We start from the raw sequence: 23,060 nt of genomic DNA, 5'->3' as shown, positions 1-23,060 counted from the left end.
TCTCCCCAAAAAAATCACACTAACTAAGCTGGTACGCTGGTATTTTATTGGTAATGAAAGTAAATTCTAAAAGAAGTTTCAAATAGAAATGAACACAACTGCATTTCTTAGTAGAAAATGATCACGGTAGCGCAATCCAATCACGCTGCGTTTCACAATTGTTGACTATTACTCAGTAGTGATTATAATAATATACAAAAAATATATTTGTTGAATTGTTGTGAAATGCAAATAAAATTCAACTTAGTTTCATCGTAAGCAAATGATTATAAACGCTTGAGGCTGTAAGATATCCTCTAAGTTTTGCATGAGTTGACCTGGGACGATGGTCTTTTACCTAATAGGTCAAATAGCTAATTAACCAATCAAAATGATGGATGATGCCAGCGTGTTCAAATTACCATAGCTCATTTAAATATGTTAATGTTATTGAACGCAATTTGGAAGAGATTTGTAGTACGATATTTTGGCTTGGATTTTGATGGGAAAACGGCATGATTTTTTTTAAATAAAAAAATTAGTTGTTTCAAAAGCATTTGAAGAATAATTTAACAATGTTTACAGTGATAACAGCTCATTGTCGAAAGGAAGCTTACCATTCATGCTAGTCTCAATGAACATCAATACTCTTGAGTAGGCATCAATGACTATAATCAAACTTTTTTAGGTGTCAGGAAAGATTGGAATGTCCAAAAAATTACGCCAAGATAATAAAAAAAAAATATCTTAAAAAACTGCCGAAAAATCATTATTTCTTGGTCCCATTTAATTTTTTTAAAAACCCAAATCGCCGTTTAACGGCCCAGGGCCAATTTACGGCAGAATCCGGTACTATTACAGGCAACTAGGATTGACTGATACACTGTCGCAACTAATTCTTTCTTCATATTGGTTACACTGTCATATAGTTTCCAGTAAACAGTGTAATTTTTGTTGGTTTTTATTGATTGTTAATCACCTTAACATACATTCTACTGCTTTTTATTTTGTATTTAGAATTACATAATTAAAAAAAAATAATTAAAAATGGCTGCCCTGAATTGACACTATGACGATACTTACCAAATTGTCAGCAGTATCATCTGTACTGAGGGATAAAGTAGATATTGATCCTTTTCCTTGCATCCACAATTTGATTTGCTGTCCCAGTCCTGAATGGTCAGTTGGAGTGGCCCCCAATGGGAATATATAACCCTTATACAGACCAATATATTCCCCTCGTTTATCACTCTCTTTTGTAACGATTGGTTTAAATAAAAAATCATTGTTGAGACTGGGTACGAAAGACACCTACGAGAAATCATTTAGTGAAGCAAAACTATAGTAACATTTCCTACCAGGACTATTGTCTTATTGTTATTATTATAATAACGCATTGAATAGCATGCATCCTGTCAGCAGTGTATTAAAAATTGCAAACACTGGACCTCGCTTCTCAATTTGGAAGCATCATATAAACAAAACACTATGTGATTTTGTGAAATGAGCAACTCTTTGTTTGTAAAGAAATATTTTCTGATAAGACACATAGTTCTAAATCTAAAGAAATAAAAACAAAAAAAATCTGTCAAAATCACTCCACTTTCATGGTTGAAACAGATGTCACATCTTTTTTAAACTACTCAATAAAAACCATTTATTTATTGTAATTTGTGAAGTGATCAGGTTAAATAATTTTCAACTGTTATCATCATGAATAACGACAAAACTCTTTGCACTACTTTTTTTGTTGGCTTTCTTTACTATTCCTTGAACGCTTTCAAATGCCAGTACATTGTTGTACACTACCTCATCTGGTTCAGCTTCATTCATTGGAAATTTGTATTTGATCCAGGTCATTCCTGGTATGTTATTCCTTGTACGACAGTGTTCCATTTCCTGGATGAATGTTCCATTCCTTCCCCACCAAGGAATAACACCAGTATATGTAGACATGTCGCCACAATAGCCTAAGGGAGCTGAATGATCAATACTAAGTGTTACAATCCGTATAAGTGGACATGTCACCACAATAGTCTATGGGAGCTGAATAATCAATACTAAGTGTTACAATCTGTATAAGTGGACATGTCACCACAATAGTCTATGGGAGCTGAATAATCAATACTAAGTGTTATAATCCGTATAAGTGGACATGTCACCACAATAGTCTATGGGAGCTGAATAATCAATACTAAGTGTTATAACCGTATAAGTGCACATGTCACCACTATAGCCTATGGGAGCTGAATAATCAATACTGAGTTTTACAATCCTTATAAGTGAACATGTCACCACAATAGTCTATGGGAGCTGAATGATCAATACTAAGTGTTATAATCTGTATAAGTGGACGTGCCACCACAATATTCTATGGGAGCTAAATGATCAATACTAAGTGTTACAATCCGTATAAGTGGACATGTCACCACAATATTCTATGGGAGCTGAATGATCAATACTAAGTGTTACAATCCGTATAAGTGGACATGTCACCACAATATTCTATGGGAGCTGAATGATCAATACTAAGTGTTACAATCCATATAAGTGGACATGTCACCACAATAGTCTATGGGAGCTGAATGATCAATACTAAGTGTTACAATCCGTATAAGTGGACATGTCACCACTATAGCCTATGGGAGCTGAATAATCAATATTGAGTGTTACAATCCGTATAAGTGGACATGTCACCACAATAGTCTATGGGAGCTGAATAATCAATACTAAGTGTTACAATCCGTATAAGTGGACATGTTACCACACTATTCTATGGGAGCTGAATAATCAATACTGAGTGTTACAATCCGTATAAGTAAACATGTTACCACAATAGTCTATGGGAGCTGAATAATCAATACTAAGTGTTACAATCCGTATAAGTGCACATGTCACCACTATAGCCTATGGGAGCTGAATAATCAATACTGAGTGTTACAATCCGTATAAGTGAACATGTTACCACAATAGTCTATGGGAGCTGAATGATCAATACTAAGTGTTATAACCGTATAAGTGCACATGTCAACACTATAGCCTATGGGAGCTGAATAATCAATACTGAGTGTTACAATCCGTACAAGTGGACATGTCACCACAATAGTCTATGGGAGCTGAATAATCAATACTAAGTGTTACAATCTGTATAAGTGGACATGTCACCACAATAGTCTATGGGAGCTGAATAATCAATACTAAGTGTTACAATCCGTATAAGTGGACATGTCACCACAATAGTCTATGGGAGCTGAATAATTAATACTAAGTGTTACAATCCGTACAAGTGGACATGTCACCACAATAGTCTATGGGAGCTGAATAATCAATACTAAGTGTTACAATCCGTATAAGTGGACATGTCACCACAATAGTCTATGGGAGCTGAATAATCAATACTAAGTGTTACAATCCGTATAAGTGGACATGTCACCACAATAGTCTATGGGAGCTGAATAATCAATACTAAGTGTTATAACCGTATAAGTGCACATGTCACCACTATAGCCTGTGGGAGCTGAATAATCAATACTGAGTTTTACAATCCTTATAAGTGGACATGTCACCACAATAGTCTATGGGAGCTGAATGATCAATACTAAGTGTTATAATCTGTATAAGTGGACGTGTCACCACAATATTCTATGGGAGCTGAATGATCAATACTAAGTGTTACAATCTGTATAAGTGGACATGTCACCACAATAGTCTATGGGAGCTGAATGATCAATACTAAGTGTTATAATCTGTATAAGTGGACGTGTCACCACAATATTCTATGGGAGCTGAATGATCAATACTAAGTGTTACAATCCATATAAGTGGACATGTCACCACAATAGTCTATGGGAGCTGAATGATCAATACTAAGTGTTACAATCCGTATAAGTGCACATGTCACCACTATAGCCTATGGGAGCTGAATAATCAATACTGAGTGTTACAATCCGTATAAGTGAACATGTTACCACAATAGTCTATGGGAGCTGAATAATCAATACTAAGTGTTACAATCCGTATAAGTGGACATGTTACCACACTATTCTATGGGAGCTGAATAATCAATACTGAGTGTTACAATCCGTATAAGTGAACATGTTACCACAATAGTCTATGGGAGCTGAATGATCAATACTAAGTGTTATAACCGTATAAGTGCACATGTCAACACTATAGCCTATGGGAGCTGAATAATCAATACTGAGTGTTACAATCCGTACAAGTGGACATGTCACCACAATAGTCTATGGGAGCTGAATAATCAATACTAAGTGTTACAATCTGTATAAGTGGACATGTCACCACAATAGTCTATGGGAGCTGAATAATCAATACTAAGTGTTACAATCCGTATAAGTGGACATGTCACCACAATAGTCTATGGGAGCTGAATAATTAATACTAAGTGTTACAATCCGTACAAGTGGACATGTCACCACAATAGTCTATGGGAGCTGAATAATCAATACTAAGTGTTACAATCCGTATAAGTGGACATGTCACCACAATAGTCTATGGGAGCTGAATAATCAATACTAAGTGTTACAATCCGTATAAGTGGACATGTCACCACAATAGTCTATGGGAGCTGAATAATCAATACTAAGTGTTATAACCGTATAAGTGCACATGTCACCACTATAGCCTGTGGGACCTGAATAATCAATACTGAGTTTTACAATCCTTATAAGTGGACATGTCACCACAATAGTCTATGGGAGCTGAATGATCAATACTAAGTGTTATAATCTGTATAAGTGGACGTGTCACCACAATATTCTATGGGAGCTGAATGATCAATACTAAGTGTTACAATCTGTATAAGTGGACATGTCACCACAATAGTCTATGGGAGCTGAATGATCAATACTAAGTGTTATAATCTGTATAAGTGGACGTGTCACCACAATATTCTATGGGAGCTGAATGATCAATACTAAGTGTTACAATCCATATAAGTGGACATGTCACCACAATAGTCTATGGGAGCTGAATGATCAATACTAAGTGTTACAATCCGTATAAGTGCACATGTCACCACTATAGCCTATGGGAGCTGAATAATCAATACTGAGTGTTACAATCCGTATAAGTGAACATGTTACCACAATAGTCTATGGGAGCTGAATAATCAATACTAAGTGTTACAATCCGTATAAGAGGACATGTCACCACAATAGCCTATGGGAGCTGTATAATCAATACTAAGTGTTATAATCCGTATAAGTGGACATGTCACCACAATAGTCTATGGGAGCTGAATAATTAATACTAAGTGTTACAATCCGTATAAGAGGACATGTCACCACTATAGTCTATAGAAGCTGAATAATCAATACTAAGTGTTATAATCCGTATAAGTGGACATGTCACCACAATAGTCTATGGGAGCTGAATAATTAATACTAAGTGTTACAATTCATATAAGTGGACATGTCACCACAATAGCCTATGGGAGCTGTATAATCAATACTAAGTGTTATAATCCGTATAAGTGGACATGTCACCACAATAGTCTATGGGAGCTGAATAATTAATACTAAGTGTTACAATCCGTATAAGAGGACATGTCACCACAATAGTCTATGGAAGCTGAATAATCAATACTAAGTGTTATAATCCATATAAGTGGACATGTCACCACAATAGTCTATGGGAGCTGAATAATTAATACTAAGTGTTACAATCCGTATAAGTGGACATGTCACCACAATAGTCTATGGGAGCTGAATAATCAATACTAAGTGTTACAATCCGTATAAGTGGACATGTCACCACAATAGTCTATGGGAGCTGAATAATTAATACTAAGTGTTACAATCCGTACAAGTGGACATGTCACCACAATAGTCTATGGGAGCTGAATAATCAATACTAAGTGTTACAATCCGTACAAGTGGACATATCACCACAATTGTCTATGGGAGCTGAATAATCAATACTAAGTGTTACAATCCGTATAAGTGGACATGTCACCACAATAGCCTATTGGAGCTGAATAATCAATACTGAGTGTTACAATCCGTATAAGAGGACATGTCACCATAATAGTCTATGGGAGCTGAATAATCAATACTAAGTGTTACAATCCGTATAAGTGGACATGTCACCACAATAGTCTATGGGAGCTGAATAATCAATACTAAGTGTTACAATCCGTATAAGTGGACATGTCACCACAATAGTCTATGGGAGCTGAATAATCAATACTAAGTGTTATAATCCGTATAAGTGGACATGTCACCACAATAGTCTATGGGAGCTGAATAATCAATACTAAGTGTTACAATCCGTATAAGTGGACATGTCACCACAATAGTCTATGGGAGCTGAATAATCAATACTAAGTGTCATAAACCGTATAAGTGCACATGTCACCACAATATCACATGACGTAATGCATGGGTTTGTATTACCTACCATTTTTTGGGTAACATTTTCTGTCTTCAACACACCATCCACATTGTTGGTTGATTACCACATGCTGAGGCGTATCAGACAGTCTAGTATCACCATGCTGCCATGCCATACACGCATAACATTCTTTTAGTACACTACATAGACCAGGACAGTCACCAGTTTGGAAACCATTCTCACACAACTGAAAGAATATTCATAAAATTTTCAATTGCAGAGTAGGTGAACCTAGTAAATGTGTTAAGTTGAATACTGTGAAATACTTTATTTTAGCTTGAATTAATTTTCGCTGAAAAAACATTTTGGGTGTTTTGTATGGAATTTATTTTCACTGATTTTTGAAGAGTTAAATGTGAAATATAGGGAAATAGGTATATTCGCTGGATTTTATTTTCACTGAATCATTCCTTCAGCGAAAATAAAGTATTTTACAGAATATCATCACTGCCATAGTGAATTTAACTCCCTTTGAATATCAATTCAAAAACTAAAAATTGAAAAATATTAGTTTTATTTTTTGAATGCAAAATATACTTCACAGTTTTACAGGTCAAAAAGTAAATAGACATACCTCCTTTTCGTCAAATGCCAAACATCCAGCGCCGCTATCAGCATATTTCTTTCTACACCAGGCACAATCAGGATCATCTAAACACTGTGACTCACTACAAACAATAACAGACATCAATTATCTAACACATTAGTAACAGCAGAATTATACGGTCATGTCAAAATGCTTCATCTTCCAATTGGTACAGACATGTCAATTATGTGCATGAAGAATCCCCCTGTGGCTGCCACCAGAGTTTGACCGGACTCCACACAAAGAAGTTCCCTGATTCTGTTCTAAACATTTTGGATTTCGGCATTCCCATGATGTATCCTTGGAAACAAAAGATGTATAATAATAAGGTTATTACAAGAATACCTCAAGGTATGCAGTCACACAGTATGCCGTTGCATCGACGTCCGCTGCACGTCAGTCGATACTTACCCTGTGCTGTCTCGTAATAACCTCATAATATTACACCGAAAACAATATAATTCATCTGTATGTAAAGTACAGTATGAAGGTGTTACACACAAGTTTGAATATCTTCCTCATTTTTGTAAATATGCGCCACTTTTGCCTCACATCTGACACTTTTTTGCTTACATTGGATGCAACAACAATGTAGTATGTGTCTGAAAATAAATCACATCACCGAACACAAATGATGGCATGAACATGAATACTTTGTTTTTCTACTGAGTGTACGTGTTAGCCAATTCTATAAATTTACTGTAATTGTGACAATGTCGCAATAAACACACAATACTTACATTGAATGCATATGGCATGCTGGCAGATGAGAAATCGTATTAGGATTTAAAGCAATAGAACCGGGAACTTTGTAACCAATCAAATCACTCAGAACAATACCACTGTAACCACCTGAGATAATCAGTATGCTTCCATCCCGCACAGCTGTCACATGACCTATTCTACCTTTAGCTGGAAGACGAGAATTCTCACCTTAAAAAGGAAAGAAAAAAATGGCTAATGCAGTGAAATTAATATATTTTTATTCAATTTTTTATTCTTACGCGTTCTCACTAGAGCATTATAGTGTAGTGACCCAGTGTTCAACCCTTGGCATTAAAGCATAACAACCTAGTGTTCACTCAAGAGAATAAAAGAGTACTGCCCCAGTGTTTTCCTCAGAAGAATTAGAGAATAATGACCTAGAGTAGGGCATTATTGACTAGTGGACGAGAGGTCACCAAGGGTATTTTTGTATAGTGGCTTAGTGTACTCTCCAGGGAAATATAGACAAGCAGCCTATCGGCTGAGATAGCTCCGCTGTTAGCAATGCACATTTCAATTAAAGAACTGAAGACATCATTAGAAAATGAACAATATGAATAGTATCAAAGCAATCGGACTTACAGTTTTTAACAAGAAGTCGAAAATATCACTTTTTACCAAAAATTACAAAAATATTCACCAAAATAAATTAATTAGAGAATTGAAGATATCATCACGAAACGAACAAATCTGAGAGAGGTCCACATGTAGTACCTATATATGTAATATCAAAGCAGTCGGACTTACAGTTTTCAACAAGAAGTCGAAAATATCACTTTTTACCAAAAATGACAAAAATATTCACCAAAACTAGAGAATTGAAGATATCATCACAAAATGAACAAATCTGAGAGAGGTCAACATGTAGTACCTATATATGTAATATCAAAGCAATCGGACTTGCGGTTTTTAACAAGAAGTCAAAAATATCACTTTTTACCAAAAATGACAAAAATATTCACCAAAATTAGAGAATTAAAGATATCATTACAAAATGAACAAATCTGAGAGAGGTCCACATGTAGTACATATATATGTAATATCAAAGCAATTGCACTTGCGGTTTTTAACAAGAAGTCGAAAATATCACTTTTCACCAAAAAATGACAAAAATATTCACCAAAATTAGAGAATTAAAGATATCATTACAAAATGAACAAATCTGAGAGAGGTCCACATGTAGTACCTATATATGTAATATCAAAGCATTTGCATTTGCGGTTTTTAACAAGAAGTCGAAAATATCACTTTTTACCAAAAATTACAAAAATATTCACCAAAATTAGAGAATTAAAGATATCATTACAAAATGAACAAATCTGAGAGAGGTCCACATGTAGTACCTATATATGTAATATCAAAGCAATTGCACTTACGGTTTTTAACAAGAAGTCGAAAATATCAGTTTTTACCAAAAATGACAAAAATATTCACCAAAATTAGAGAATTAAAGATATCATTACAAAATGAACAAATCTGAGAGAGGTCCACATGTAGTACCTATATATGTAATATCAAAGCAATTGCACTTGCGGTTTTTAACAAGAAGTCGAAAATATCAGTTTTTACCAAAAATGACAAAAATATTCACCAAAATTAGAGAATTGAAGATATCATCACGAAATGAACAAATCTGAGAGAGGTCCACATGTAGTACCTATATATGTAATATCAAAGCAATTGCACTTGCGGTTTTTAACAAGAAGTCGAAAATATCAGTTTTTACCAAAAATGACAAAAATATTTACCAAAATTAGAGAATTAAAGATATCAACATGAAATGAACAAACCTAAGAGAGGTCTACCCAAGGTACATATACACCAAGTATCAAAGCATTTAGGCTTGTAGTTTTCAAGAAGAAGTCGAAAAAGTAAAACATTGACACGGACGACGGACGACGACGACGGACGACGACGACGGACGACGACGGACAATCACTCATATGATAAGCTCCGCTCGACAAAGTCGACAGCGGAGCTAAAAAGTTACCTAGTGTTTGCCTCATAGCATTACAGTGCAATAGCTTAGTATACTCTCCAGGGCATTATAGAAAAGTTACCTAGTGTATGCCTCATATCATTACAGTGTAATAGATAGTGTAATCTCCAGGGCATTATAGAAAAGTTACCTAGTGTTTGCCTCATAGCATTACAGTGTAATAGATGGTGTAATCTCCAGGGCATTATAGAAAAGTTACCTAGTGTTTGCCTCATAGCATTACAGTGTAATAGCTTAGTATACTCTCCAGGGCATTATAGAAAAGTTACCTAGTGTTTGCCTCATAGCATTACAGTGTAATAGCTTAGTATACTCTCCAGGGCATTATAGAAAAGTTACCTAGTGTTTGCCTCATAGCATTACAGTGTAATAGCTTAGTATACTCTCCAGGGCATCATAGAAAAGTTACCTAGTGTTTGCCTCATAGCATTACAGTGTAATAGCTTAGTATACTCTCCAGGGCATTATAGAAAAGTTACCTAGTGTATGCCTCATAGCATTACAGTGCAATAGATAGTGTAATCTCCAGGGCATTATAGAAAAGTTCCTAGTGTATGCCTCATAGCATTACAGTGCAATAGCTTAGTATACTCTCCAGGGCATTATAGAAAAGTTACCTAGTGTATGCCTCATAGCATTACAGTGTAATAGCTTAGTGTACTCTCCAGGGCATTATAGAAAAGTTACCTAGTGTATGCCTCATAGCATTACAGTGTAATAGCTTAGTATACTCTCCAGGCCATTATAGAAAAGTTACCAAGTGTTTGCCTCATAGCATTACAGTGCAATAGCTTAGTATACTCTCCAGGGCATTATAGAAAAGTTACCTAGTGTTTGCCACATAGCATTACAGTGTAATAGCTTAGTATACTCTCCAGGGCATTATAGAAAAGTTACCTAGTGTTTGCCTCATAGCATTACAGTGTAATAGCTTAGTATACTCTCCAGGGCATCATAGAAAAGTTACCTAGTGTTTGCCTCATAGCATTACAGTGTAATAGCTTAGTATACTCTCCAGGGCATTATAGAAAAGTTACCTAGTGTTTGCCTCATAGCATTACAGTGTAATAGCTTAGTATACTCTCCAGGGCATTATAGAAAAGTTACCTAGTGTTTGCCTCATAGCATTACAGTGTAATAGCTTAGTATACTCTCCAGGGCATCATAGAAAAGTTACCTAGTGTTTGCCTCATAGCATTACAGTGTAATAGCTTAGTATACTCTCCAGGGCATTATAGAAAAGTTACCTAGTGTATGCCTCATAGCATTACAGTGCAATAGATAGTGTAATCTCCAGGGCATTATAGAAAAGTTACCTAGTGTATGCCTCATAGCATTACAGTGCAATAGCTTAGTATACTCTCCAGGGCATTATAGAAAAGTTACCTAGTGTATGCCTCATAGCATTACAGTGTAATAGCTTAGTGTACTCTCCAGGGCATTATAGAAAAGTTACCTAGTGTATGCCTCATAGCATTACAGTGTAATAGCTTAGTATACTCTCCAGGCCATTATAGAAAAGTTACCAAGTGTTTGCCTCATAGCATTACAGTGCAATAGCTTAGTATACTCTCCAGGGCATTATAGAAAAGTTACCTAGTGTTTGCCACATAGCATTACAGTGTAATAGCTTAGTGTACTCTCCAGGGCATTATAGAAAAGTTACCTAGTGTTTGCCTCATAGCATTACAGTGTAATAGCTTAGTGTACTCTCCAGGGCATTATAGAAAAGTTACCTAGTGTTTGCTTCATAGCATGAGTGTAATAACTTAGTATACTCTTCAGGGCATTATAGAAAGGTTACCTAGTGTATGCCTCATAGCATTACAGTGTAATAGCTTAGTATACTCTCCAGGGCATTATAGAAAAGTTACCTAGTGTTTGCCTCATAGCATTACAGTGTAATAGATAGTGTAATCTCCAGGGCATTATAGAAAGGTTACCTAGTGTTTGCCTCATAGCATTACAGTGTAATAGCTTAGTATACTCTCCACGGCATTATAGAAAAGTTACCTAGTGTATGCCTCATAGCATTACAGTGTAATAGCTTAGTATACTCTCCAGGCCATTATAGAAAAGTTACCAAGTGTTTGCCTCATAGCATTACAGTGCAATAGCTTAGTATACTCTCCAGGGCATTATAGAAAAGTTACCTAGTGTTTGCCACATAGCATTACAGTGTAATAGCTTAGTGTACTCTCCAGGGCATTATAGAAAAGTTACCTAGTGTTTGCCTCATAGCATTACAGTGTAATAGCTTAGTGTACTCTCCAGGGCATTATAGAAAAGTTACCTAGTGTTTGCTTCATAGCATGAGCGTAATAACTTAGTATACTCTTCAGGGCATTATAGAAAAGTTACCTAGTGTTTGCCTCATAGCATTACAGTGTAATAGCTTAGTATACTCTCCACGGCATTATAGAAAAGTTACCTAGTGTATGCCTCATAGCATTACAGTGTAATAGCTTAGTGTACTCTCCAGGGCATTATAGAAAAGTTACCTAGTGTTTGCCTCATAGCATTACAGTGTAATAGCTTAGTGTACTCTCCAGGGCATTATAGAAAAGTTACCTAGTGTTTGCCTCATAGCATTACAGTGTAATAGATAGTGTAATCTCCAGGGCATTATAGAAAAGTTACCTAGTGTTTGTCTCATAGCATTACAGTGCAATAGCTTAGTATACTCTCCAGGGCATTATAGAAAAGTTACCTAGTGTTTGCCTCATAGCATTACAGTGTAATAGATAGTGTAATCTCCAGGGCATTATAGAAAAGTTACCTAGTGTTTGCCTCTTAGCATTACAGTGTAATAGCTTAGTATACTCTCCAGGGCATTATAGAAAAGTTACCTAGTGTTTGCCTCATAGAATTACAGTGTAATAGATAGTGTAATCTCCAGGGCATTATAGAAAAGTTACCTAGTGTTTGCCTCATAGCATTACAGTGTAATAGCTTAGTGTACTCTCCAGGCCATTATAGAAAAGTTACCTAGTGTTTGCCTCATAGCATTACAGTGTAATAGATGGTGTAATCTCCAGGGCATTATAGAAAAGTTACCTAGTGTTTGCCTCATAGCATGAGTGTAATAGCTTAGTGTACTCTCCAGGGCATTATAGAAAAGTTACCTAGTGTTTGCCTCATAGCATTACAGTGTAATAGATGGTGTAATCTCCAGGGCATTATAGAAAAGTTACCTAGTGTATGCCTCATAGCATTACAGTGTAATAGCTTAGTGTACTCTCCAGGGCATTATAGAAAAGTTACCTAGTGTTTGCCTCATAGCATTACAGTGTAATAGCTTAGTGTACTCTCCAGGGCATTATAGAAAAGTTACCTAGTGTTTGCCTCATAGCATTACAGTGTAATAGATAGTGTAATCTCCAGGGCATTATAGAAAAGTTACCTAGTGTTTGCCTCATAGCATTACAGTGTAATAGACAGTGCAATCTCCAGGGCATTATAGAAAAGTTACCTAGTGTATGCCTCATAGCATTACAGTGTAATAGACAGTGCAATCTCCAGGGCATTATAGAAAAGTTACCTAGTGTTTGCCTCATAGCATTACAGTGTAATAGCTTAGTGTACTCTCCAGGGCATTATAGAAAAGTTACCTAGTGTTTGCCTCATAGCATTACAGTGTAATAGATAGTGTAATCTCCAGGGCATTATAGAAAAGTTACCTAGTGTTTGCCTCATAGCATTACAGTGTAATAGACAGTGCAATCTCCAGGGCATTATAGAAAAGTTACCTAGTGTATGCCTCATAGCATTACAGTGTAATAGACAGTGCAATCTCCAGGGCATTATAGAAAAGTTACCTAGTGTTTGCCTCATAGCATTACAGTGTAATAGACAGTGCAATCTCCAGGGCATTATAGAAAAGTTACCTAGTGTTTGCCTCATAGCATTACAGTGTAATAGCTTAGTATACTCTCCAGGGCATTATAGAAAAGTTACCTAGTGTATGCCTCATAGCATTACAGTGTAATAGCTTAGTATACTTTCCAGGGCATTATAGAAAAGTTACCTAGTGTTTGCCTCATAGCATTACAGTGTAATAGATAGTGTAATCTCCAGGGCATTATAGAAAAGTTACCTAGTGTTTGCCTCATAGCATTACAGTGTAATAGATAGTGTAATCTCCAGGGCATTATAGAAAAGTTACCTAGTGTTTGCCTCATAGCATGAGTGTAATAACTTAGTATACTCTTCAGGGCATTATAGAAAAGTTACCTAGTGTTTGCCTCATAGCATTACAGTGTAATAGCTTAGTATACTCTCCAGGGCATTATAGAAAAGTTACCTAGTGTTTGCCTCATAGCATTACAGTGTAATAGATGGTGTAATCTCCAGGGCATTATTTAAAAGTTACCTAGTGTATGCCTCATAGCATTACAGTGTAATAGCTTAGTGTACTCTCCAGGGCATTATAGAAAAGTTACCTAGTGTTTGCCTCATAGCATTACAGTGTAATAGCTTAGTGTACTCTCCAGGGCATTATAGAAAAGTTACCTAGTGTTTGCCTCATAGCATTACAGTGTAATAGCTTAGTGTACTCTCCAGGGCATTATAGAAAAGTTACCTAGTGTTTGCCTCATAGCATTACAGTGTAATAGATAGTGTAATCTCCAGGGCATTATAGAAAAGTTACCTAGTGTTTGTCTCATAGCATTACAGTGCAATAGCTTAGTATACTCTCCAGGGCATTATAGAAAAGTTACCTAGTGTTTGCCTCATAGCATTACAGTGTAATAGATAGTGTAATCTCCAGGGCATTATAGAAAAGTTACCTAGTGTTTGCCTCATAGCATTACAGTGTAATAGCTTAGTATACTCTCCAGGGCATTATAGAAAAGTTACCTAGTGTTTGCCTCATAGAATTACAGTGTAATAGATAGTGTAATCTCCAGGGCATTATAGAAAAGTTACCTAGTGTTTGCCTCATAGCATTACAGTGTAATAGCTTAGTGTACTCTCCAGGCCATTATAGAAAAGTTACCTAGTGTTTGCCTCATAGCATTACAGTGTAATAGATGGTGTAATCTCCAGGGCATTATAGAAAAATTACCTAGTGTTTGCCTCATAGCATGAGTGTAATAGCTTAGTGTACTCTCCAGGGCATTATAGAAAAGTTACCTAGTGTTTGCCTCATAGCATTACAGTGTAATAGATGGTGTAATCTCCAGGGCATTATAGAAAAGTTACCTAGTGTATGCCTCATAGCATTACAGTGTAATAGCTTAGTATACTCTCCAGGGCATTATAGAAAAGTTACCTAGTGTATGCCTCATAGCATTACAGTGTAATAGATAGTGTAATCTCCAGGGCATTATAGCAAAGTTACCTAGTGTATGCCTCATAGCATTACAGTGTAATAGCTTAGTATACTCTCCAGGGCATTATAGAAAAGTTACCTAGTGTTTGCCTCATAGCATTACAGTGTAATAGATAGTGTAATCTCCAGGGCATTATAGAAAAGTTACCTAGTGTTTGCCTCATAGCATTACAGTGTAATAGCTTAGTATACTCTCCAGGGCATTATAGAAAAGTTACCTAGTGTTTGCCTCATAGCATTACAGTGTAATAGATAGTGTAATCTCCAGGGCATTATAGAAAAGTTACATAGTGTTTGCCTCATAGCATTACAGTGTAATAGATAGTGTAATCTCCAGGGCATTATAGAAAAGTTACCTAGTGTTTGCCTCATAGCATTACAGTGTAATAAATAGTGTAATCTCTGGGGCATTATAGAAAAGTTACCTAGTGTTTGCCTCATAGCATTACAGTGTAATAGATAGTGTAATCTCCAGGGCATTATAGAAAAGTTACCTAGTGTATGCCTCATAGCATTACAGTGTAATAGCTTAGTATACTCTCCAGGGCATTATAGAAAAGTTACCTAGTGTTTGCCTCATAGCATTACAGTGTAATAGATAGTGTAATCTCCAGGGCATTATAGAAAAGTTACCTAGTGTTTGCCTCATAGCATTACAGTACAATAGCTTAGTATACTCTCCAGGGCATTATAGAAAAGTTACCTAGTGTATGCCTCATAGCATTACAGTGTAATAGCTTAGTATACTCTCCAGGGCATTATAGAAAAGTTACCTAGTGTATGCCTCATAGCATTACAGTGTAATAGCTTAGTATACTTTCCAGGGCATTATAGAAAAGTTACCTAGTGTTTGCCTCATAGCATTACAGTGTAATAGATAGTGTAATCTCCAGGGCATTATAGAAAAGTTACCTAGTGTTTGCCTCATAGCATTACAGTGTAATAGATAGTGTAATCTCCAGGGCATTATAGAAAAGTTACCTAGTGTTTGCCTCATAGCATTACAGTGTAATAGATAGTGTAATCTCCAGGGCATTATAGAAAAGTTACCTAGTGTTTGCCTCATAGCATTACAGTGTAATAGCTTAGTATACTCTCCAGGGCATTATAGAAAAGTTACCTAGTGTTTGCCTCATAGCATTACAGTGTAATAGATAGTGTAATCTCCAGGGCATTATAGAAAAGTTACATAGTGTTTGCCTCATAGCATTACAGTGTAATAGATAGTGTAATCTCCAGGGCATTATAGAAAAGTTACCTAGTGTTTGCCTCATAGCATTACAGTGTAATAAATAGTGTAATCTCCGGGGCATTATAGAAAAGTTACCTAGTGTTTGCCTCATAGCATTACAGTGTAATAGATAGTGTAATCTCCAGGGCATTATAGAAAAGTTACCTAGTGTATGCCTCATAGCATTACAGTGTAATAGCTTAGTATACTCTCCAGGGCATTATAGAAAAGTTACCTAGTGTTTGCCTCATAGCATTACAGTGTAATAGATAGTGTAATCTCCAGGGCATTATAGAAAAGTTACCTAGTGTTTGCCTCATAGCATTACAGTACAATAGCTTAGTATACTCTCCAGGGCATTATAGAAAAGTTACCTAGTGTATGCCTCATAGCATTACAGTGTAATAGCTTAGTATACTCTCCAGGGCATTATAGAAAAGTTACCTAGTGTATGCCTCATAGCATTACAGTGTAATAGCTTAGTATACTTTCCAGGGCATTATAGAAAAGTTACCTAGTGTTTGCCTCATAGCATTACAGTGTAATAGATAGTGTAATCTCCAGGGCATTATAGAAAAGTTACCTAGTGTTTGCCTCATAGCATTACAGTGTAATAGATAGTGTAATCTCCAGGGCATTATAGAAAAGTTACCTAGTGTTTGCCTCATAGCATTACAGTGTAATAGATAGTGTAATCTCCAGGGCATTATAGAAAAGTTACCTAGTGTATGCCTCATAGCATTACAGTGTAATAGCTTAGTATACTCTCCAGGCCATTATAGAAAAGTTACCTAGTGTATGCCTCATAGCATTACAGTGTAATAGCTTAGTATACTCTCCAGGGCATTATAGAAAAGTTACCTAGTGTTTGCCTCATAGCATTACAGTGTAATAGACAGTATACTCTCCAGGGCATTATAGAAAAGTTACCTAGTGTATGCCTCATAGCATTACAGTGTTATAGCTTAGTATACTCTCCAGGGCATTATAGAAAAGTTACCTAGTGTATGCCTCATAGCATTACAGTGTAATAGCTTAGTGTGATCGCCAGAGTAATGGTCGTGTCCTCCCGGGCGTATTATTAAAATAAATTCAGTGTGCAATGAATTACACCAACACAACATTTGATTATTAATACTTACTGCTGAAATCCTTAGAGATTTCCTGACTGTTTACCCATTTATGACATCCAAGATGATAATAATAGATGCCATTGTCATAACATTTTTCATGAGAGTTATGTTCATGTGTATTTCCACCTTAAATTGAATAGAATGCAATAAACAATCAGATTCTTAATTTATTTGTTTATTCTTTATTGGAACCAAGCATAGTGTTTGTGTAATGCAGCATAGTGTTTGTGTAATGCAGCATAGTGTTTGTGTAATGAAGTATAGTGTTCTCTGAATACAGCATAGCGTTTGTGTAATGCAGCATATTGTTCTCTGAATACAGCATAGTGTTCAGGTAATGCAGCATAGTGTTCTCTGAATACAGCATAGTGTTTGTGTAATGCAGCATAGTGTTTGTGTAATGCAGCATAGTGTATGTGTAATGAAGTATAGTGTTCTCTGAATACAGCATAGTGTTTGTGTAATGCAGCATATTGTTCTCTGAATACAGCATAGTGTTCAGGTAATGTAGCATAGTGTTCTCTGGATACAGCATGGTGTTCAGGTAATGTAGCATAGTGTTCTCTGGATACAGCATAGTGTTTGAGTAATGCAGCATAGTGTTCTCAGAATGTAGTATAGTCTTTTATGTTCATGATATATTGGAGTAAGATTTCGGATTAACTTGTGCATAGAGTTCTAGAACATGACAGTGTTCCCTTTGTTCAATAGGAACACTAAACAAGTCATCCATTTTGAATCAGAACTTGCAGCAAATGCATGTTTAAGTGTAACATGTTGTACAATCGAGTTTAATTGCAACAAGCAAAGGCATGTCAGAGACATAGCTCTAGATCAGAATTTAGTAATACAAATTTGTTATCTGATCTGAAAAAACTTATATAATAGCTGTCTACGGATGACTGAGATCCAGGCCTTAGATGAAATAAATGTCAGATTTGGCTAAATTTTTTACATTAAGATTTTTTACATTCTATCTTTAAGCAATCTTGAAACTGATTGTCAAAAGGATGCATGTGTGTGACATGATGTTTGTATCAAGTGTGAACACGATAGCTAAGAAATGTCCTCAGAACAGCATTCATTAAAAAAAATGGCCACCAGTTGGCCATTTTGAATCTAATCTTAAAATAACAAGTCATTGTCAATGACACGTCCCCGTTCCGTTCATATTTGAGTGACATATACATTCAAAGCAGATCATGACCGAAATGCACCTGCATACGTACAACACATTGTACTAAATCTGAACAAAATCCATCCATGCATGACTGAGATCTGGTTCCGGAATTGTGAAAATACGCGATTTTAATGCATTTTCGGTCTTAAAATGGCCATCATTCAGCTATTGTTAAGCGGATCATGAAACAAATGCACATATCTATTTGAGACATGATGCACCATGTGTGTGTGAAGTTTGAACTTGATCAATCCAGACATGTCTTGGATACGGATCCAGAACTGAATTCTTTAAGAAAATGGCCGCCAGTCGGCCATTTCGACTTGATCCAGGGAAAAAAAATGACGTGCATCAAGGTCCTATTATGTTTAATGTAAGTACCAAATTTAAACGAAATCCGTCCATGCATAACTGAGATCCGGGTTCGGAATGGTGAAAATGTGCGATTTCAATGCATTTTCGGCCTTAAAGCGGCCACCATTTGGCTATCGTTAATGGGATCATGAAACAAATGCACATACATATTTGTGACATGATGTACCTTGTGTGTGTGAAGTTTGAACTTGATCAATCCAGACATGTCTCGGATACGGATCCAGAACTGAATTCTTTAACAAAATGGCCGCCAGTCGGCCATTTCGAACTTGATCCGAAAAAAAAAAAATGACATGCATCAAGGTCCGATTATGTTTAATGTATGTACCAAATTTGAACGAAATCCGTCCATGCATAACTGAGATCTGGGTCCGGAATGGTGAAAATGTGCAATTTTGATGCATTTTTTTGATGTATGAGTGAAGTTTGAACATAATCGGTCCATGCATGTTCGAGATACAGGTGATCACGGACGGACGGACGGACGCACACAGGGCAAAACATAAGTCCCCGTTTTCAGACTCCGTCCGAACAGGGACTAAAAATGACATGCATAAAGATCTTGTGATGTCCAATGCATATAGTCAGTTTGAACAATATCCATCCATACAGGCTCCCTGCAAAATTCCAGCTATATATGTAGCAGGCAATGCCTCGTGAGCAAGTGCAGCCGAGTAGTTTATTGATTTACTCAAAATAGAAATGACGCAACGATAAAACGCCGAAGCGAAGAAGCTCAGTCATGTGTGAGTTCAGTTTGAATGTGAATTCAAGATGACACCATGCACAATTTGATCAAAATAACCTGAAACACTGTTGAAAAGTGAACTATTTTAATTCCTAGACCAGAAATCGATTGCCTTATCATTGGATCGCCATAAACCTTTCAATTTAATGATATAATAGACCAGCTGCATGCAATGCATACTTACCAAATATTACCATATAGTTCCCCATAATATTAGCAGTATGTAAAGCTCTGTGTTTAGGTTTCGCTCCATCATTTTTATCATAATCCCAAAGTGTCCAATATCGATAATCAATTTGAAAGGCATAGATGGATTGAGATCGATGACTTTGTCTGCAAAACAACAAATATTATTACAATAATCAGTTCTAATTATCAAAGTCATCATCTCAGAATATCATAACACTGCAGGGAAACCATACACCATACCCTTGATATGTGTTAATCTAATGTTCAAAATTATGATTTGTTTGCATGCAATACCTGAAAGAAGCGTTAGTGGCCCTGGAACATGTGTTAAGGTAGAGATGCAGGTTTGTGGGCACTTGGGAGTGAATTTTTTTTGTTTTGCTTTTTATTATCCAAACAGTCTTGGCTATAGACTGTTAAAATTTTGTAGAATTGTAAATAGTGGAACATACTCAAAAAACGATTTTAAAATGTAGATAACAGGTGCAAACATTCTCTCTTTTGAATGCTTAGCAAGATTTAGCAAGGCTGTACATAAATAATAAAAAAGAAACATGGTAAAAAAAAAGAAATGACGGGATCTCCATCTTATGCACTATATTTAACTTTTCACAAAACGATAATACATTCAAATTTGAAACTGTTACAGCCATTTTAATTATGAGCATTAGCAAACTTCGTACTGAGTGAATTGTTATGCAAATTAGCAATTATCTCAGCTTCTTTTTAGTGCACATCCCAGAACTTTAAAAAAAAATAGCTCCTAGACGCTTTGACCTTTTGTTTTGAAATTTGCACAAAAGATTGACAATGTGTTTATCTTCAAAACATTGTCGGGGCATTGTTTTTGGTTGAACAGTGTTACAACAATCGTACAGACAACTAGCCTGGGTGTTAATTTATGCATAAACTTGAAGTAGTGAAATTTGAGCTGCTGCCCTGCAAAATTGACAACTGGTAGACAGTTTTCAAGACGGCAACAAAATTTCAAAATTCATACAATAAGGTTTTCGAAATTATATATTTTTGTGGACAAGGGAGGTCATCTTGGTTTCCTGATTAACTAATTAAAAAACCTGTCAGGTAAACTGCATCTCAACCTTAATCTAATGTTTATAACTATGATTTGTTTACATGCAATATCTGAAAGAAGCATTAGTGGCCCTGGAACATGTGTTACCGTAAAAACTCAATCAATTCGGCCATGTAAAAATAAATATTTTTGGGGGTGGGCCAATTGATTGAATAAATATAGAAAATATGTTTCCAAAGTGGTCGATTTGTTTGAATAATTTTTCAACGTTTTAAAACTGGGTTCGAAGTGTGTATCACCGGTAACTGAATAAATATATCGTTTTCCCGAGATTAGAGTAAAGGTGTAGTACTAGTCTGAGACTTGACCCAATTTTAAAACAAACTACGAGCGCGTTCAAGAAATCTGACGCAACCAGGCCACCTGCTGTTTTGTTGCCGTGAAGACGACAGTTTTATGTCACGCTCCCCGTAAATGTAAACAAACATGGTAACGTGAAAAACTCACTGGAATAGAGTAGAATAGAATTATGCTTTATTGCTAATTGCTGTACTATTTTTTTGAAATTATCTACAATTAAACTATACATACAATACAATAATATATTTTAAATAAACTACAATAAATAACACTGAAAAACATAATACGAGACGACACACTGATATTTTGTTACGGTATCTCTTTTTGGAGGATGTGGTGGCGGGGTGGGTGGTGTTGTCCGGTACATAGAAGCAGGTACAGCTGGGACCTCGGCAGTTGCCTTAGTAAAAAATGAATCGATTCGAGACATGGCTAGCGAGCGACAAAATAAGTACTAATAGCTTGTGGGAAAACTAAAAGTGAGTGTCTTTCCCCAGAGAAATCGCCACTTTTATAGCATGATACTCTGACCAGCCACAACATTATCACATATTCTTTTGAAATTAAAGGATGTACATCAGTCAGTACTCAGTCTGACGTACAATGTCGAAATGATAGGCCCAGGATTCACACCTCACCTCGTCTCGTCTGCCACTTTACCGTAACCACGCACAGCTACTGAAACCGCTTCTATGAGAGCGCAGTTTTCACTTCACGGTCATGTTTTTTTACCCACAGTTAAAACAAAACAAAAAATCCACCCGACTTTTAAACGAACAATGTTGCAAGAGGAAGTTTAGAACATAACTGGGACGACTGTGTCGAAACAATCAAGCCGGTGATTTTATTTGGGTCAACCAAAAAAAAAGAAGATATTTTGACGTGCTGCGTGACTGTGTAAACAAAACCATGTCCAATAAAAATGACGCTTTCACGCTACACGTTGGCGACTTTGTATCGACTTACTGGAAATGCCGAAGACGATACAATTTGCAAGTCGGCATTAATTAATTTTTTACCCCGTTAACATTTATTAATAATCTACTTGACTTTTAAACAAACAACTCTGCAGGACAATGTTTCGAACATTACTGAAACGACTGCTGAAACAATCCAGCAGATAATTGTATTTGGGTCAACCGAAAAAAAGACAATATTTTGACGTGCTGCGTGACTGTGTAAACAAAACTACGTCCAATAATAATGACGCTTTCACGTAACACATTTGCGACTTTGTATGACTTGCTTGAAATTCCAAAGACGAGAGTCAAGTGTCGGCCTGAATTTTGTTGTCCCTAAACCATGGAGCTTTGTTTCGTCAGTGATTGCTAGCAATGACTTAAAGTATTTGTTCGTTGTCGATATTTTTGGCGTCGTGATGAGAATTTTCTTAGCGATTATTTACAACTGATGTACTGGGTAATTTGTAATGACAATCAACAGAGTATATTTCACCATGGACGTACTAGAGATTTCATACGTCTTTTGTACAACCACGGTTGACACCATGACTGCACATCTGGCGGATATCTCGATTGCTTATACCATGGATGTAAATGCTTATACATGTACATTGTATTTACGTGATAGATGTGTGAAAATATACCTTTGTTGAGAGAGTGACGTAAAAATCGGGCGTTGTCATCACCGGGCGAACTAATTGAATACAAACAATAGACTGACTGGACAGATGGCCGAACTAAACGGATACATTTTAAAATTAACCATGATGC

General features: G+C 36.2%; 1 protein-coding gene across 2 annotated transcripts in view; it reads right to left on the bottom strand.

Annotated features, from left to right (window-relative positions):
* Positions 1–23,060, bottom strand: part of LOC102805891 (multiple epidermal growth factor-like domains protein 8) — an 83,009-nt gene that overhangs the window by 43,162 nt on the left and 16,787 nt on the right. For both annotated transcript variants that reach the window (XM_085499384.1, XM_085499385.1), the window contains exons 8-14: positions 19,930–20,078; positions 17,452–17,568; positions 7,720–7,912; positions 6,968–7,061; positions 6,400–6,580; positions 1,789–1,958; positions 1,063–1,290 (exon numbers count right to left, since the gene is read on the bottom strand). In XM_085499384.1, coding sequence (XP_085355510.1) covers positions 1,063–1,290; positions 1,789–1,958; positions 6,400–6,580; positions 6,968–7,061; positions 7,720–7,912; positions 17,452–17,568; positions 19,930–20,078 — 1,132 coding nt within the window. The remainder of the gene's footprint in view (positions 1–1,062; positions 1,291–1,788; positions 1,959–6,399; positions 6,581–6,967; positions 7,062–7,719; positions 7,913–17,451; positions 17,569–19,929; positions 20,079–23,060) is intronic.

Source organism: Saccoglossus kowalevskii, chromosome 5, assembly GCF_978046115.1.
Source record: "Saccoglossus kowalevskii chromosome 5, keSacKowa6.1, whole genome shotgun sequence".
In the NCBI taxonomy this organism is placed as follows: Eukaryota; Metazoa; Hemichordata; class Enteropneusta; family Harrimaniidae; genus Saccoglossus; species Saccoglossus kowalevskii.
The sequence above is the reverse complement of the archived record's forward strand: the minus strand, read 5'-3'. Positions and strand labels throughout refer to the sequence as shown.